We start from the raw sequence: 18830 nt of genomic DNA, 5'->3' as shown, positions 1-18830 counted from the left end.
TGGGAAAGGAGGAAAAAAAAAAAAAAGAATTAAAATTCAAAATACGCACCAAAAAAAAAAAAAAGGCAGGAAAATCAAAGAAAATTCGGATTTTTCACCCTTTTTTTTTGCTCCAAAAAAATCCGAATTTGCTTCAGGGAACTGTGAGAGAAATTGGGAATTTCGGGGATTTTCCTCCAGATTTTTCTCTCCCCGATTTTTTTCCTAAAAGGGCCCAACCCCAGCGCGGCCCCAAATCCCCCCATCCCCCCCCAACCCCGCAGAACACGAAAAATTGGGGAAAAAAAATCAAATTTTGGCTCCGGGTGCGAGGGGGAGGAAGGAGCGGCCGGGGGAGGAAGGCGAAGGAGGAAGAGGAGAAGGGGGCGAGAATTAAACCCTGATTAAACCATCATTAAACTGGTTTTTTTTTTGGCCGCAAAAAGCGGATTTTCCACCGATGCACCGCAGACAGAATTAAAGAACCGAAAACCCAAACAAACAAACAAAAAAAAAGTATATGTAAACCCCAACACATATTTTTATTTTTTCACTCAAATCTCCCCCGTTCATCAGCGCTATAAAACCGCGCCGGGGGCGAATTTCGGCCGGGAAATGGATGGGAAATGAGGATTTTATGCCGGTTTTTTTGCCCGTTTTTTGCCAGGTTTTTTGCCGATCTTCGCCGGTATTTTTGCCTGGGTTTTTTTTGCCAGTTTTTTTGCCAGTTTTTTTGCCGGTTTTTTGCAGGATGCTTTGCCGGTTTTTTCCCCCCTTTTTTGCCTTTTTTTTACCGGTTTATTTGCCGGGTTTTCTGCCGATATTTTGCCGCATGTTTTGCCGGTTTTTTCCCCGGGTTTTTTGCCGGATTTTTTGCCGGGTTTTTTTTTCCTCCTTTTTTTGCCAATTTCCCCCTGTTTTTTGCCGGTATTTTTCTCGCTTCTTTTGGCCAGTTCTTGCCAGGTTTTTTTGCCGGCTTTTCACGGTATTTTTGCCGGTATTTTTGCCGTGTTTTTTCCAGGTATTTTCCCCGGTATTTTTGCCGTGTTTTTTGCCGGGTTTTTCCCGGTATTTTTCCCGGTATTTTTGCCGGTGTTTTTTCCCGGTGTTTTTGCCGGTTTTTTACCGGGTTTTTTGCCGGGTTTTTTCGGGCTTTTTGCCCGTGTTTTTGCCGGGTTTTCCCCCTCCTTTTCCGGCCAGGTTTGGCCCGTGTTTTGCCGCTGTTTCCCCGCTTTCGGGGCGCTCCCGTCGGGGCGCGGGCAGATGTCGCTGTTGCTCCACGGAGCAGCCGCGGCCGCCGGCGCCACCTTGACCCCCGTGACGCGCGCGCCGTCCGGGTCCCCAAGGCCATTTTCAATCCTCATTGGCCTCGCGTCACGTGGGGGGGCGGAAAAAAAAAAAAAAACCCACAAAAAAAACACCCCACACCAAAAAAAAAAAAAAAAAAAAAAAGAAAAGAAAAAGAAGAAGCCCAAAATTCAAAGAAATAAAAATAAATAAAAAAAAAAAAAAAAAAAAAGAGGCGGGGGGCGGCACGGCGGGGAGGGGGGCGGTGAGGGCGATGCGTGCGTAATCACCCCTCTCGATTTTTTTTTTTTATTATTTTTTTAAACTTTTTTTTTTTTTTTCATCCCTTCCCCCCCCCCTTTTTTTTTTTTTTTTTTTTTTTTTTCCTCTCTCTCTCTCTCTCTCTCTCTCTCTCTCTCTCTCCTCCTTCCCCCCCCCTCTCTAAAAAAAGATGTCAGCCCCCGGCCGGGCAATCGGCGCCGCCGCGGCTGCCGCGCAGGCAGGGCCATGTCGTGCCCGGCGCCGGGCGCGTTCCTGCCGCCGCCGCCGCCGCCGCCCGAGCCGTTCGCGCCGGGCCCGCCGCTCTTCCCGCCGCCCCGGCGCCTCCCGGCCGCGCCCGAACGCGGCGGCCCCGAACGCGAGGCCTCGCCGGGCCCCTTCCCGCCCTACCTGGAGCCCTGGGCCGAGCCCGAGGCCGCCTTCGCGCCCGAGCCGCCGCCGCCGCCCTGCGCCTTCCCCAAGGAGGAGAGCGGCTGCTGCCCGTTCGGCCGCAAACGGCCCGGAAACGCCGCCAACGCCGCGTTCTGCCGCCGGCCCGGCCCGCCGCCGCCCGAGGGAACCGACGCCGCCTTCTACCGCTACGCAGAGCTGCGGGAGAGCCCCGAAAGCGCGGAATTCCAGCCCGGCTTCCGCGGGGAGCGCCTGGAGGCGCCGCCGCTCCCTCCCCCCGGATCGCCCCGATTCCCGCAGAACTTCCCCCAAAACGCCGAGCGGGAGGTCAAGGCGGAAAAGGGCAGGGAGGAGGCGGAGAAGGAGCGGGGGAACGGCGCGGACGGAGAGAATTCCGACGGCGAGGCCAAAGGTAAGGGCGGAAAATTCCGCGTTTCTTTCAACGGCGCTTTGGGGCGGAAAGGGTTAAATTGGGGCCGGGACGCGCTCGCTGCTCCGCCGCGGAAATTGGGGCCAAAATGATGCGGATAAAATAAAAGAATTGGGGGTAAAATGATCCGGATAAAATAAAATAACTGGGGGTAAAATGATCCGGATAAAATAAAAGAATTGGGGGTAAAATGATCCGGATAAAATAAAATAACTGGGGGTAAAATGATGCGGATAAAATAAAATAACTGGGGGTAAAATGATCCGGATAAAATAAAAGAATTGGGGGTAAAATTATCCGGATAAAATAAAATAACTGGGGGTAAAATTATCCGGATAAAATAAAATAATTGGGGTAAAATGATCCGGGATGGAGGGGAAAAAAATTAAATTTGTATCCGGCCTCAAGTGGGGGTGTTCAAAAATGCAAATATTTAAATATTTGTAAATAATTGGGAGTGAAATGATCCGGATAAAATAAAAGAATTGGGGGTGAAATGATCCGGGATGGAGGGGAAAAAAATTAAATTTGTATCCGGCCTCAAGTGGGGGTGTTCAAATATATAAATATTTAAATATTTGTAAATTTGGGTTTTGGAAGGGAGAAAGCGGAGCAGAGAGCGCGGGGTGCCGGAAAATGATGGAAAATGCGAGTTTGGATGGAAATTTGGTATTTGGTGTGGGAAAAGGATGGAAATTCGTGTTCGGTGCAGAAAATGGATGGAAATTTGGTGTCTGATCCCAGAAAAAGGATGGAAATTTCGTGTTTGGTATAGAAAAAAGATGGAAATATGGTGTTTGGTGCCAGAAAGAGGATGGAAAATCGGATTTTGGTGTGAGAAAAAGGACGGAAATTTGGTGTTCGGTGGCAGAAAGAGGATGGAAAATCGGATTTTGGTGTCAGAAAAAGGATGGAAAGTCAGAGTTTGGTCGAGAAAACGGATGGAAAATCCGAGTTTGGTTGGGAAAATTATGGAAAAGGGAGTTTGTTGCAGAAAAAGGATGGAAATTTGTTGCTTGGTGTCAGAAAAAGGATAGAAATTCGGAGTTTGGTGCAGAAAAAGGATGGAAATTCGGGGTTCGGTGTCTGGAAAAGGATGAAAAATCGGAGTTTGGTGCAGAAAAAGACTGGAAATTCGGATTTTGGTGTCTGAAAAAAGGCTGGAAATTCGGATTTTGGTGTCTGAAAAAGGCTGGAAATTCGGATTTTGGTGTCTGAAAAAGGATGGAAATTCGGATTTTGGTGTCTGAAAAAGGATGGGAAATGGAGTTTGGTGTCTGAAAAAGGCTGGAAATTCGGATTTTGGTGTCTGAAAAAGGATGGAAAAGGGAGTTCGGTGTCTGAAAAAAGGCTGGAAATTCGGTGTTTGGTGTCACATAAAGGACGGAAATTCGGATTTTGTGGTCTTTGCTTTGGAACCGCGGAGATTTTTTGGGGTTTTTGGGGCTCTCGGGGCTCTCGCTGTGATTTTTCCAGGGGTGTCGAACCCCGATTTTCTCCCCCTTTTTCCAAGGGCAATTCTCCATTTCCCCCACCCGGGGCGAGGATCGGATTCCTCTGGCGCTGAGAGAAAAAAAAAAAAAAAAAAAAAAAAAAAGAGAAATAATTAAATAAAAATAATTAATTAAAAAAAAAAAAAAAGGAGAAAATAAAAAGGACGAGGAGCGGAATTGGCGGCTCCTCCCAGCGCTGGGAAGAGGCTCCGGGAGAGGGAGAAAAAATGAAAAAAATCTTTTTCCGAGGGACCGTGTTCGATCTCTCCGCGTGGCGGGCGCGGGAGCGTTCGGGCGCTGCCGAGCAGAGGCTTCGGGTCTGGGCTTTGGGATTTTCGGGGTTTTTCACCCCATTTAACCCCAAACCGAGCAAATCCAGGGGCGGGTTCGGCCAGCGGGGTTGATGGGTTTGGATTTTAGGGGGAAAAAAAAAACAAACAAAAATCTCAGGAAAATCCCGCTCGGATCTAAGCCTGGATGTGCCTGTGTTGAAGGGATTAAAAAATCCCCAAAATCCCCGGTCCCACCAAAACCTCTCCTCCCGCGCCAAAATCGGCCTCGGAGGGAGAAAAACCCCAAAATTCTCTTTTTTTCACCTCTTTATTTTGAATATTTCCTATTTCTGGTTCGGCAGCCGGAGGGGAAATGATTTTATCTGAGGGCTGGGCTGAGGCCGCGCCCAAAAAAAAAACCCCGAGAAGCGAAAAAAAAAAACAACCCAATAAAAAACCCCATCAAAACAAAGGGAAAAAAAGGCAAAGTCAAGGTTATCAAAACGCCGCAAAGCGAATCCGCCACGAAAGCGCCGGGAGAGGTTTTGGGGGGAGATAACCCAAAAATAAAAAAGGTTTTTTGTTATTTTATTATTTTGTTATTTGGGGGTTTTTTTTTGGGCTGGTTTTGTTCCGTGGGCGGAAAGGATGGGAATAGAAATACGTAAAAACAAAAAGGGACTATATAAAAATATAAAAGTGGAAATAAAAAGGGATTTCTCGGTTCGGGGGTTGGGTTGGAGGGGGATGCTCCGGGCTGGGCACATTCGGGATTTTTTGGGGTCTCTGTCCCCGAAATTTGGGGCGGATTCGAGCGATTTCTGCTCCTAAAACCCTCCCCAAGCTGCGATTTTGTTTTAATTTTGATTTATTTTTTTTTTAATAATGAAAACCCCATTTCTGGTGGAATTTTAATGTTTGGGGGGAGGGCACTTCCCCGTTTTGGGGGCACCCGAGGTCCTGAAGGGCGAACCCCGAATTTCCACGGAATTCCCCCAAAAGCGGGGCCGAGGATTTGCTGCGATTTTCGCGGGTTTTGCCCCAAATTCGGGCTCAGCCGCGTTTTCCCTCCTCACGCCCGAATTCAAGGATCCCGCGGGGTTTATTTCGGGCCAAAAGTTCCCCAAATTCCCCGATCTGCCCCAGCTGGTGCCCCGGAGGGGAGAGCTGCGAAAATTCATTTATTTCACCCCAAAATGTTCCCGCACCGCGCGGATTTCAGCCCCGGGAAGCGCCGAGAAAGAATTTGGGGTTTTTGGGGTGATCTTGGGGAGCCCGAAATTCATCAGTGACCGCAGGGGATGTTTAATTAGCGCTGGTTAATTACCGGGGGGGGGGAAGGGAGATTTTAACTCCGCGACCAGTTTATTCCATAAAAATCCTTTCATTTACCACCCAAAATGTGATTTATGTCCCCTAAACCCGGGTTGTGTACCCCAAAATCCCGATTTATCTCCTCCAAAGGTGAATATTTCCCCCGAAATCCCGATTTCTCACCCCAAAATCCCGATTTCTCTCCCCCAAATCTTGATTTATCTCCTGCAAACCCAATTCCTTTCCCCAAAATCCCGATTTCCCTCCCCAAATTCTGATTTATCTCCTCCAAACCCGACTCTTCTCCCCAAAATCCCGATTCTCCTCCCCAAATTCTGATTTGTCTCCCCTAAACTCGATTCCTTCCCCCAAAATCCCATTTCCTTCCCCAAAAACCCCATTTCCTTCCCCAAATTCAATTATTTCCCCAAAAACCCCATTTCCTTCCCAAATTCAATTATTTCCCCCCAAACCCCCATTCCTCTCCCAAAATTCTGGTTTTTTTCTCCTCCAAACCCAATTTATCCCCCTAAAATCTCATTTATCACCCCAAAATCTCATTTATCACCCCAAAACTCGATTTATCTCCCCCAAACCCAATTTATCTCCCTAAAAACTCGATTTACCCTCTTCAAAACCCATTTTTCTCCCCAAAATCGCGATTTTTCTCCCCCAAAATCACGATTTTTCTCCCCCAAAATCACGATTTTTCTCCCCAAAATCCAATTTTTCTCCCCAATCTCGGTCTCGTTTTTAACCCCCAAACCCGCCCCAGCACCGCCCCAAATCCTCCATTTAAACCCCAGTTTAGGGCCGAATAAATCTTTATTTTAACCCAAATAAACCTCGATTTAAACTCCATTTCGAACCCAATAAACCTTTATTTAAACCCGATTTTCGAGCCGGGAAAAACCCATTTTTTTAAACCCGATTTTGGGGGCGAGTAAACAAATTTTCAACCCGATTTTCGAGCAGGAAAACCCCAACATTTAACCCCATTTTCATGGCGAATAAACCTTTAGATAAACCCCAATTTCGGGCCCCATAAACCTTGATTTAAACTCGACTTTCGAGCCCCGAAAACCTTTTATTTCACCTTGATTTCCGCGCGGTCAAAGTCTTGTTTTCGCCCGAATTTCGGTGCAGTAAAAGCCATTATTTTATTTAAACCCGATTTCGGACCCTCGCGGAGCCGGACTTTATTGACGGGAAAAAGCTTTATTTGAACCCGATTTTCATGCCGAATAAAGCTTTATTTAAACTCAATTTTCTGGCGGAAAAACCCTTCCATAAACCCGATTTTCGGGCCTAATTCAGCCCCCAATTCTGTGAGTTAAACCCTCGTATCAACCCGATTTCCCGGCGGAAAAAAAAAACCCTAAATATCCCAAATTTCTCATGGATAAACCGCTTATACAAACCCCATTTTCTCGCGGAAAAAATCCCCCAAATAACCCCATTTTCTCGCGGAAAAACCCCTTTATATGAACCCCACTTTCGTGTCGAATGAACCTTATTTAAACTCGATTTTCGTGCACAATGAACCCTGATTTGAACCTGATTTTTCTCGCGGAAAAAAAACCCAAACAAATCAGCCGCTTTCTCACGGAAAAGCACCCAAACAACCCCATTTTCTCCCGGAAAAAACAAAAACAAACCCAAACAATCCCATTTTCTTGCTGCAAAACCGCATTTTCTCGAGGAGAAAAACCCCACACCCCCATTTTCTCGCAGAAGAAACCCAAACAACCCCATTTTCTCTCGGAAAACCCCAATTTTCTCGCAGTAAAAACCCAAACAACCCTATTTTCTCCGGGGAAAAAAAAAAAAAAACAAACAACCAAATAACCCCATTCTCCCTCGGAAAACCCAAATTTTCTGGCAGAAAAAAAACCCAAATAACCCCATTATCTCTCGGCAAATCCCCCCAAAAACCCCATTTTCTCCCGGAAAAAAAAAAACCCAAATATCCCCATTTTCTCTCGGAAAACTCCCATTTTCTCCTGGAACCCCGTCCCAAAAAAAAAAAATTCTGCCCGAAGACCGCCCAAACCCCCATTTTGTCTCTGATAAAAACCCCAAATAACCCCATTTTCTCCCCGAAAGAAAACCCCAAATAACCCCATTTTCTCTCTGAAAAAACCCAAATAACCCCATTTTCTCCCGGAAAGAAAACCCCAAACAACCCCATTTTCTCTCTGATAAAACCCCAAATAACCCCATTTTGTCTCTGATAAAAACCCCAATAACCCCATTTTCTCCCGGAAAAAAACTCAAATAACACATTTTCTCCCGGCAAACTCCCATTTTCTCCCGGAAAACCCCCCAAACCCCCCATTTTCTCCCGGAAAATCCCCCAAACACCCCATTTTCTCCCGGAAAGAAAACCCCAAACAACCCCATTTCCTCCCGGAAAAAACCCCAAACACACCCCATTTTCTCCCGGCAAGGAAACCCCAAATATCCCCATTTTGTCTCTGATAAAAACCCCAAACACCCCATTTTCTCCCGGAAAATCCCCCAAACCCCCCATTTTCTCCCGGAAAATCCCCCAAATAACCCCATTTTCTCTCGGAAAATCCCCCAAATAACCCCATTTTCTCCCGGCAAACTCCCATTTTCTCCCGGCAAACTCCCATTTTCTCCCGGAAAATCCCCCAAAACCCCCATTTTCTCCCGGAAAATCACCCCCAAACCCCCCATTTTCTCCCGGAAAATCCCCCAAACCCCCCATTTTCTCTCGGAAAATCCCCCAAACACCCCATTTTCTCCCGGAAAGAAAACCCCAAACAACCCCATTTCCTCCCGGAAAAAACCCCAAACACACCCCATTTTCTCCCAGCAAGGAAACCCCAAATATCCCCATTTTGTCTCTGATAAAAACCCCAAACACCCCATTTTCTCCCGGAAAATCCCCCAAACCCCCCATTTTCTCTCGGAAAATCCCCCAAATAACCCCATTTTCTCCCGGCAAACTCCCATTTTCTCCCGGCAAACTCCCATTTTCTCCCGGAAAATCCCCCAAACCCCCCATTTTCTCCCGGAAAATCACCCCCAAACCCCCCATTTTCTCCCGGAAAATCACCCCCAAACCCCCCATTTTCTCCCGGAAAATCCCCCAAACCCCCCATTTTCTCTCGGAAAATCCCCCAAATAACCCCATTTTCTCCCGGCAAACTCCCATTTTCTCCCGGAAAATCCCCCAAACCCCCCATTTTCTCCCGGAAAATCACCCCCAACCCCCCATTTTCTCCCGGAAAATCCCCCCAAACCCCCCATTTTCTCCCGGAAAATCACCCCCAAACCCCCCATTTTCTCCCGGAACACCCCCCAGACCGCCCCCATTTCCCCCCGGCAAGGACGCCCCGGTTCCCCGGGCTGTCCCCGCGCTGTCCCCGCGCTCTCCCCCGGGCTGTCCCCGCGCTGTCCCCGCGCTGTCCCCGCGTTCCCCGCGGGCGGGGCGGGTGACGGACGCGCTGTGTCTTTGGCAGCGGCGGCGGGCGCGGGCGCGGGCGGAGCGTGGCTGGCGGCGCGCAGCGGGCGCAAGAAGCGCTGCCCGTACAGCAAGCAGCAGACGCTGGAGCTGGAGAAGGAGTTCCTGTTCAACATGTACCTGAGCCGCGAGCGCCGCCTGGAGATCAGCCGCAGCATCGCGCTCACCGACCGCCAGGTCAAGATCTGGTTCCAGAACCGCCGCATGAAGCTCAAGAAGATGAACCGCGAGAGCCGCGGCCGCCAGCTCGGGCTGGGCGCCGCCTTCGGCCTCGGCTGAGCGCCCGCGGGGCCGCCGCGCCTCGGCCTGCGGCCTTTTCCAGGGCTTTTGGGGAAGTTTTTTGAATTTTTTTTTTTTTTAATTTTTGGGGTTTTATTTTTGCTGCTTATTCTGTACTTTATTGTTATTTTATTGCTTTATTCTGTTATTTTATTCTGTTATTTTCTTATTTTCTTATTTTATTTTCCTATTTTATTCTGTCATTTTATTCTGTTATTTTCTTATTTTATTCTGTTGTTTTCCCATTTTACTTTCTTATTTTCCTCTATTTTCTTATTCTCTTATTTTCCTCTCTTGCTTTCTTATTTTCTAATTTTATTCTGTTGTTTTCCTATTTTATTCTGTCATTTTATTCTATTATTTTCTTATTTTATTCTGTTATTTTCCTATTTTATTCTGTTATTTTCCTATTTGATTTCCTTATTTTAGTCTATTATTTTCCTATTTTATTTCCTTATTTTATCCTGTTATTTTCCTATTTTGATTTTCTTATTTTATTCTATTATCTTCTTATTTTATTCTATTATTTTACCTTGGTTTTTTTTTCTCATTTTATTCTGTTATTTTCATTCTGTTCCTCTCTGCTATTATTTTCTGGTTTTATTTTATTATTTCATTTCTCATTTCATTCTTTCCTTCTATTATTTCATTCTTTCATTTCATTATTTAATTTCCCTATTTCATTCTTTTATTTCGTTAATCCATTTCCTTAATTCATTATTTTAGTTTATTATTTTATCTCTTTATTTCCTGCCTTTATTTTATTTTGTTTTATTTTATTTTGTTTTGTTTTGTTTCTCTGTTATTACTTCCCTTTCTCATTTCATTTTATCATTCTATTTCATCGTTCCATTTTATTATTTTATTTTACTTTCTCTGTTAGCATTTCACTTCATTCTTTCATTTCCTTATATCATTTCCTTCTTTCATTGCAATCTTTCATTTCATTACTCCATTTAATTTTATGTCCTTATTTCGTTCTTTTATTTCGTTCTTTTATTTCGTTCTTTTATTTTATTTTATTTTTTTTATTTTATTTTTTGGGGGTTATTTTTGTTTGTTTGTTTCACTCGCGCCCGCAAAAAAAAACAACAAAAAAAAACCCGAAACGGCGAGAAATGCTCCGAACGCAAAGGACCGGGAGTGGTTTTGGGGCTCTGAGCGCCACGAGCGGACTCGGCAGCCCGGGGGAAAGGAAAGGTGGGAAATGAGACAGTGCCAAAAACAGAAACCGTGGAAATCCCGTCTTTGCCCAGGATTTAAGTTATTTCCGTGCCCACCAAGCAGAAAGACTTTGCCCTTTTCCCCAGGTGTGCTTCTGATCTTTAGGGGGGAATAAATAAATAAACCCCTCCCAAAGTTTTTCTTTTTTTTTTTTTTTCTTTTTTTTTTTCTCTCTCCCCGAATCCTAGCGTGGCTTGGTTGTTGTACAATAAAAAAAAAAAAAAAAAAAAACGGCGGAAAAAAAAAAAAAAAAAAAGCGACAAAAAAAAAAAAAAAAAAAAAAAAAAAAAGAGAAAAAATTGGATTTTCTGCGGGCGTGGGGAATTGGAGGGGAAATCTCCCGCCCGCAGCTCCTCGCAGGGAAAGCGAAATGAAATAAAAGATCAAATAAAATAGAAAATGAAATATTTGAGGGGAATGGAGAAGGAAAAAAAGGGCGGGGGGGAGGAAAGAAAAAAATTAGTTAAAAAATCAGAGTATTGGGTGGTCTGATGATGGGGGGAATTTATAAGAAAAGAGGATAAAAAGTCCATTTCTGGTGGCTGTGGTGTTCAAATACATCCTGTACGTGTTACCCTGTGCATGTATCTTCATTTTTCGGAGCCGAAATAAATTTCATACAACCGTGGACGAGTGGGTTCCTTAAAAATGCGCAAAAAAAAAAAAAGAAAAAAGGGAGAATAATTTATTTATATTTTTGAGACGGGTGGGGGGGGGGGGTTGGTGAAGAAGAGCCGCTTCATCCCCACCTCCCACCGCCACCACCTCTCTCTCTCTATATATATATATAAAGATTTTATTTTTTATTTATTTATTTTTAATTTTTTTTCCCTCCTCAAGACTCATCCCTTTTAAAGCTTCGCGGCGGCTGCGGAGGAGCGCGGCGCGGGGGGGGGGGGGGCTGGGGAGGGAGAGATCGAGAGATTTTCTTCTTTTTTTTTTTTTTTTTTTTTTTTTTTTTTTTTTTAATCCAAACGCGAGCCCCCGCCGCCGCAACGCTGATTTAAATATTATCCAGGTGACCACAATAAGTCAAGGTCATAAAACAGCGGTGTCAGGACGGCCCCGGCGAGCGCTGGAGGTGGATTTTATGATCCGCAAATATAAAATGTGCCGCGGCAGTAAAAGGCGCATTTAAAGGTGACGGTGCGGGAGGGAAGCGAGGCAGAGGCGGCGCCGCGGCCGCTCGGGATGCGCGGCTCCCTCCGCGCCGCGCAGCTTTGGGGACCCGGAGCTCCGCGCATCTTCGGGGACCCGCGGCTCCCTCCGCGCCGCGCATCTTTTGGGGACCCGGAATTCCGCGCTTGGGGATGGCGGCCGCAAGGTAGGACGGCGGGTTGCTCCCCGTTATTCCTATTTTTATTATTATTATTATTATAACTATTATTATTATTATTGTTATTATTGCGGTGGTGATTTTTTTCTTTTTCCCCCCGCCCCGCCCCGCAGCCTCCCGCGCGGTCCCTCCGCGGGGCTTCGCGCGATTTCCGCGCCGAAATTCCCCGTTTTTCACCTCATTTTTTACCCCCCCCCCCGCCCATTCTCCACTCCCCAATAACCTCCCTGCCATGGAAAGCGCGGAGGCTGCGCGGAGGGCGGAGATTGCGGCGATTTCGGGCGATTTCGGGCGCGTTCGGAGGATTCTGATGATTCTGAGGATTCGGAGCGCGGTTTGCGCGGGTGCGGAGCCCGCGCGGGTTCGGGTCCCGCTGCCCGGGCCGCGATTTTGGGCTGAATCCGCGCGGTTTCAGCGCTGGGGAGCCGCGAGAATTCCGCATTTCCGCGCCCATTTCCGCGCCCATTTCCGAGCTGATTCCCCCCAAATTCTCCGCGATCAAACCCATTCCCACCAAACACCGGCGCGCTAAACTCGCCCTTTCCGCTTGGTTTTCACCAATTTCGCCATTTCCGAGCATTTTCCGGGCATTCCCGAGCTGCGGATTTCGGGCAGGGAGAGGCGCCAGGGGGGCGAAGGGAGCCCAGCAACAAAGGGGCGAATTTCCTCCATTTCCTCCCCCCTTTTCCCCCTTTTTTCCCCTTTTTTCCCCCTTTTTCTCCCAGCCCCGTCTCCCCTCCCTCCCGCTCCTCCCCTGGCCGGGGTTGTTTTGTTTTTTTTTTTTTTGCCCTTTTCCGCCCGTTCTGACAGAAATCCGTGGATGCCAGCGCAGCTGATCTGTGGTTTAGGTAGTTTCATGTTGTTGGGATGGGCTTCGGGCTCGGCAACAAGAAACTGCCTTAATTACGTCAGTTCGTCTTCATCAAGGGCAGCACCCGCAGCTCCGCCGGGCGCCCTGAAAAAAAATAAATAAAAACCAAAATCCCCAAAATCCGCCCCAAAATCCCCGTCCCGATGGGGACGGCGACCAAACCCGCGCCGCCCCCCCCCCAGCGCGCCCCTCGCGGGGGTTTTTGCCCCTTTTTCTTTCATTTTTTGCCCCTTTTTCTTTCATTTTTTGCCCATTTTCTTTGATTTTTACCCCCTTTTCATTTGATTTTTTGCCCCTTTTTTTAATTTTATTTTTTTGCCCCTTTTTATTTGATTTTTGCCCCCCCCCCCTTTTTTTTCCCCTTTAATTTTTGGCCCCTTTTTTATTTGGGGGTTTTTGGCCCCATTTTTATTTGGGGTTTTTTTTTTGGCCCCGATTTCCCCCCTTTTGTTGCTGGGATGATGAGGACAAAAGCGGCGATTTTTGCGCTTTTCCACCCCAAAATTGTCAGCGATGACTGGCAGAGCCCCAGCGCGGGGTGATGCCTTAAAAAAATGAGACAAAAAATAAAATTATTATAAATAATAATTTTAACACTCCCCAAATTTAAATTCCCGCCCCTTTTCCTCCCTCCCTGTGGCGGCTTTTGAATCCCTAAAGTTATTTTTTTAAAAATTCAATTTTTGAGCTGGGAATGCGATTTGGGGAATTTTTTGGGGGGTTTGGCTGAGGAGGGGGCGTTGGGAGCGCTGAGTTTTGGGGGGTCGCCCCCAGAGCCCCCTTTTGCCGATAATCCCCAAAAAACCCCCCCAAAACTCGCAGGTGAAAAAGGGGGAAAAAAAGCAAAATTCGGGGGCTTTCAACTCCTGCTGCTGCCAGGGATTAAATTTAATATTCCTCCCTTTTTTTGCTCGCTTTAATCCGGATTTCCAGCAGCTCTGGATCGGGAATTCAGGAATTGAATCCTCGGGGATAAAAACGTGGAAAAAACTCAGGAATTGGGGCCGGAGGAATTCGGGAGTTTGTGCTGCAGGAGCAGAGAGGGAAAAAGCGAATTTCCCCCTTTTTCCCCCTAAAATGTGCGGTGAAAGTTGGGAAACTTGTGACGGCGCTTGAATGCTTAAAAAAGAAATGTTAAAAATGGGAAATTTGGGAGCGAAACGGAGCAAAAATCGCGCGGAAAGAGGAATCGGTGAGGTCTGACAGCGCCAAGGGGCGAAGGTGAAATTCTGAGGGGGAAATTGGCGATTTCGGGAGCCGTTCCCCGCTGGTTTTGGTGCATTTTGTGTGCGGACACCCCAAAAATGAGAATTGTGCCGCAGCCGGGGTGAGGCTGAGCGGCGCAGGTCGGAATTGAGGCGGAATTGGGAATATTTGGGGTTTTGGCTGCGGGCAGGTCGCGGGCCGGCCGGAATTGCGGCTTTTTGGTGTTTCTTTGGCTGCTGCTTGCGATTTTTTTGGTGTTTCTCCCAATTTTGGTTTCTCCCGAGGCTGCTGAGGCTGGAGTTGATTCCGATGGCGAAAATTGCGATTTTTCCCCCTCAAAAGCGGGCTGGGGGCTGTGGCCCAAAGGAGAATAAAACGAATGAATTATCGAATATCTGATTTTTATGCTCTGTTTGGTGTTAAAAATGCTCGGTTTGAAGCGCGGGGAATCGCTGATTTTGCTGGTTTGGGGTATTTTCCTCATCCTGGGTGCAAAAACCGGAATCGAACAGCGGCTAAAGAGGCAAAAGAAGCGGAAAAAAAAAAAAAAAAAAAGAAAGAAAGAAAAGAAGAAAAAAGCGACCCCACGCTGGTTTAAATTAATATTTCAACAGGAACCAGGTTGATTACTGGTAGGTTTGACCGTAATTATTTGATATTAGCGCTGCGATAATTGGATGATTTAAAGGATTCATTACATTTATGACGAGTTTCGCCTCCTCGGGATTAACAATCCGCGGATTTCTCCCCATTTTTCCTCCCAACAGCGTGAACCAGACAAAACCAATTTCTGCTCTCCGCATATTGAGATTGATTTTTATTTCCGAGCCACCCCTGGAGAGAGACAGAGAGAAAGAGGGAAATAATAATAAAAAAAAAAATAAATAAATTCCTTTTAAAGATGTAAAATACGCTCAGCAACCCCGACCCCAGAAAAGCCATAAAAAGGGAAAATCTCCCCCACTGCTTTTTAATTATGGAATTCGAGCGGGGCGGATTTACGGCCCCGAGATTTTCCTGGGATTTTTAATGGAAAACCGGGAGCGCTCGCTACTCTCCGTGGATTTTTTTTTTTAATTTTGTATTTTTTTCCTTCATTTTTGGCTCCGTTCTCCGCGTTAATTCCGCTTTCTCTGTTTTTGGCGAAATCTCCGATTTTTGGCTGATGTTTCCCGGATCCCGGCAGGTGGAACCGCAAATCCCAAATCCCGAATTTCTGTGCGGGCGAGCATCGCCCCGGGCTGCATTTCCTCCTGTCTGAGACACCCAAAAGTGATTTAAAAACCACCCAAAACCCGACCCCAAAACGAGTTAAAAGCACCCCAAAAAGCGCCGGGGTCGCGCTGGTGAATTTTGGGGATTTTTGGGGAGCTGGGCTGGATTTTGGGGGGATTTGAGCGATTCTGGTGCCTCGTTGGGGCGGATTTGGGGTGGGAAAAAAAACCCTCAAGGTTTTTATGGGGAGAGAAAAAGAGAAAAGAGGCGGAAAAAGGGGCTGGGAAATGGTGGGGAAAACGCAGGAATCGGGCAAAGGCTGCGGCGCGGAGGGACCCGCGCAGGATCCGCGCTGGGATTGGGCAAAATTGCGGGGATGTGGGGGAGAAAAAACCCTAAAAAATCATTTAAAAACCTCTAAAAAAAAAAACTTTAAAAAATCATAAACAACCTAAAATAACCCAAGGAAAAAAAATTCCTAAAACCATACAAAACCTCTTTTTAAAAACCTAAATAAAGCCTAAATAAAAACCTAAATCAACCCTAAAAAAAAAAAAAAAAAAAAACTTTAAAATCCCTAAAACAACCGGGGGAAAAAAAAAAACTTTTAAACCCTTAAAAAATATTTTTAAAAACCTTGAAAAGAAACCTGAAAAAAAAATTGAAAAAAACCTTGAAAAAAAATCTGAAAAAACCCCTAAAACAACCCCGAAAAAAACCCTTTTAAACCTTGTATAAAACCTTGAAAAAACCTTGAAAAAACCCTTGAAAAAAACCTTGAAAAAAAACTGAAAAAAACCCCTGAAAATAACCTTGAAAAAAAACTTGAAAAAAACCCTGAAAAAAACTCTGAAAAAAACCCTGAAAAAACCTTGAAAAAAAAACTGAAAAAAAAAAAAACCTGAAAATAACCTTGAAAAAAAACTTGAAAAAACCTTGAAAAAAAAAAAACTGAAAAAAAAACCTGTAAAAAAATTTGAAATAAACCTGAAAAAAAACTTGGGAAGAAAAAACTCAAAAAAAAACCTTGAAAAAAAAACTGGAAAAAAAGCCTGAAAAAAATCTTGAAAAAAAAAACTAACACCCCCCCCCCCCCCAAACCCAAAAAACCCCTAAAAACGCCTCAAAAAAGCCGATTTTTCGGCTCAGGCGGAGCCGCCTCCGCGCCCTCCCCCGCCGCTGTTTTGGGGCCGTTTTGGGGCCGTTTTGGGGCTGCTTTGGGGCTGTTTTGGGGCCGGTTTTGCGCCGTTTTGGGGCAGTTTTGGGGCTGCTTTGGGGCCGTTTTGGGGCCGTTTTGGGGCTGCTTTGGGGCCGTTTTGGGGCCGTTTTGGGGCCGGTTTTGCGCCGTTTTGGGGCAGTTTTGGGGCCGTTTTGGGGCCGTTTTGGGGCCGGTTTTGCGCCGTTTTGGGGCAGTTTTGGGGCTGTTTTGGGGCAGTTTTGGGGCTGTTTTGGCGCTGTTTTAGGGCAGTTTTGGGGCTGTTTCGGGGCTGTTTTGGGGCCGGTTTGGGGCCGGTTTTGCACCGTTTTGGGGCAGTTTCGGGGCTGCTTTGGGGCTGTTTTGCGCCGTTTCGGGGCTGCTTTGGGGCTGCTTTGGGGCTGTTTTGCGCCGTTTTGGGGGCGGTTTGGGGCAGTTTTGGGGCTGTTTTGGCGCTGTTTTGGGGCAGTTCTGGGGCTGTTTCGGGGCTGTTTTGTCTCCTTCGGGCCGGGGGGGCGCAGACAAAGCGGGGGCGCAGACAGAGCTCGCGGCCGCGGTTATCTCTGCTAATTACAGCCTGTCTGGCGCGGCTCGTAAATGAATAAACGCGGCGGCGGGAAGAGCCCAGAAATGTTTCTGCAGGCGCTCTTGGCCTCGCCTCTCTGGGTTCAGGCTTGTTCCAAGCTCGTCCTTCCGTTTATTTATTTGATTTTTTTCAATGCTGGCGGGGTTGTGATTTTAGTTTTTTTAATGGTGGCGTTGTAATTTTATTTATTTTTTTAATGGTGGCGTTGTAATTTTATTCTTTTGAATGGTGGCCTTGTAATTTTATTTATTTTTTTAATGGTAGCGTTGTAATTTTATTTTTTTAATGGTGGGGCTGTATTTTATTTTTTTTTTAATGGTGGGGTTTGCATTTTATTTATTTTAATGGTGGCGTTGTAATTTTTTTTTTTTAATGGCGGGGTTTGTATTTTATTTATTTTGATGGTGGCGTTTGTAATTTCATTATTTATTTTCTCTCTCCCCCCCCCCTTCCCTTCTCTTGACCCGCCGCACTCCAAAAAAGAAAAAAAAAAATTAAAATAAATTAAATTAATAGGGAGGCTGCGCAGAAAAACGCTGATTTTCCGCCTCTGGGTGTTGCGGAAATTTTGGGGTTTTTTTTGGGGGGGGGAAAAATTCCGGAAAAAGCCTCGGGGTGTCGGGGAATATCCGCTGAAATTTGGGGGTTTTTTTGGGGGGCAAAAGCTCCGGAAAAAGCAGCGCTGAAGCGATGCTGGGGAGCCGCTTTGGTCGCGAATCGGAATTCGCTGCGCGCCCGCGGGAGGAGCGCGGACCCGGGGGGACCCGAGCAGGTAAAAAAGCCCCGGGGCGGAATTTTCCCGGAAATTTTCCCGATTTCGGCACCTCCGAGGCGTTTCCCAGCCGCGCCGGGGGCAGGTTTGCCCTGCGGAATAAATAATTTCATTTTTCCTTTCATTCTCCTCTATTTTCCGTCGTTCTCTTTTCCCCCGAGGGCTCGAGCCGGGAGGGGAGCGCAGCCCGAGGTCCGCGGGCGGCCCCCAAATTGATGAAATTGAATTTTTCCCCCCATTTCTTCGCTCCAAAACACAACCGCGGGACAATCGAATATTCCGCAGCCTCTGGCGCATTGCGGGCGATTTTTTTTTTCTTTCTTTTTTTTTTTTTTTTCCCCTTTTTTTGGGTTTTTTTCAAGGAAGGAGGAGGAACAAAAGGGAGCGAGCGAGAACTTGGGCAGGAGGAGAGGAGAAAAGGGACGGAAAAGGGACAAAGAGAGGCAGGAAAAGCGAATTTTTGCTCGGGGTGAAGGTTGGCAAAGCTCGGGGCGGACCCGCCCTCCCCGGGCGCCGATTTGGGGCGAAAATCCCGAATTTCGGGAAAATCCGACCTTGACTGTGGGAATGGAGCGGCGGCTCCGAGCGGGGGTTTGGGGAATTTGGGGATTTTGGGATTTTTGGATTTTGGGATTTTGGGAATTTGGGAATTTTGTCCCCACCCGGAGCTCTCCGGGGGTCCCGGGGACCCTCTGGAAAAAGGGGGAAAAGGGGAAAAAGGAGAAAAAAGGAGAAAAAAGGAGAAAAGGGGGAAAAGGGGAAAAGGGGGAAAGGGAAAAAGGAGACAAAAGGAGAAAAAGGGGAAAAAGGGGGAAAAGGGGGAAAGGGAAAAAGGAGAAAAAGGGGGGGAAAGGGGAAAAAAGGAGAAAAAGGGGGAAAAGGGGAAAAAGGAGAAAAAAGGGGGAAAAGGGGGAAAGGGAAAAAGGGGAAAAAAGGGAAAAAGGGAAATCTCCGAATCTTCCCCCAAACCCGGGACGGCTGCGGCAGCCTCTGCAAAAAAAGGAGACTTTAAAAAACCCTAAAATTAGCTAAAAAGGCAAAAAATCGCCCCAAAAGCAGCGCCAGCCTGGCCACCAGAGCGTTTATTATTGTTATTTTCCTGTCCTGCCCCTCCCGCCCTTTTTTCTCCCTTTTTAATTTTAATTTTTATTTCTCTTTAATTTCAATTTCTGCTCCCTGGGGTTATATTTTTGCCCGATCCGGGCAGAA

The 18830-nt window shown here is 46.6% G+C and overlaps 1 protein-coding gene across 1 annotated transcript; it reads left to right on the top strand.

Moving 5' to 3' along the window:
• The first annotated feature begins 1773 nt into the window (after positions 1–1773).
• On the top strand, positions 1774–9255 carry LOC131569749 (homeobox protein Hox-C10-like). The gene is made up of 2 exons (XM_058822011.1): positions 1774–2347; positions 8936–9255. Exons 1-2 carry the CDS (start codon positions 1774–1776, stop codon positions 9214–9216), a joined length of 855 nt encoding a protein of 284 aa, XP_058677994.1. The 3' UTR covers positions 9217–9255.
• Positions 9256–18830: the final 9575 nt, after the last annotated feature.

Source organism: Ammospiza caudacuta, chromosome 31 (assembly GCF_027887145.1).
Source record: "Ammospiza caudacuta isolate bAmmCau1 chromosome 31, bAmmCau1.pri, whole genome shotgun sequence".
NCBI lineage: Eukaryota > Metazoa > Chordata > Aves > Passeriformes > Passerellidae > Ammospiza > Ammospiza caudacuta.
This window is presented reverse-complemented; position numbering and strand designations above follow the sequence as displayed.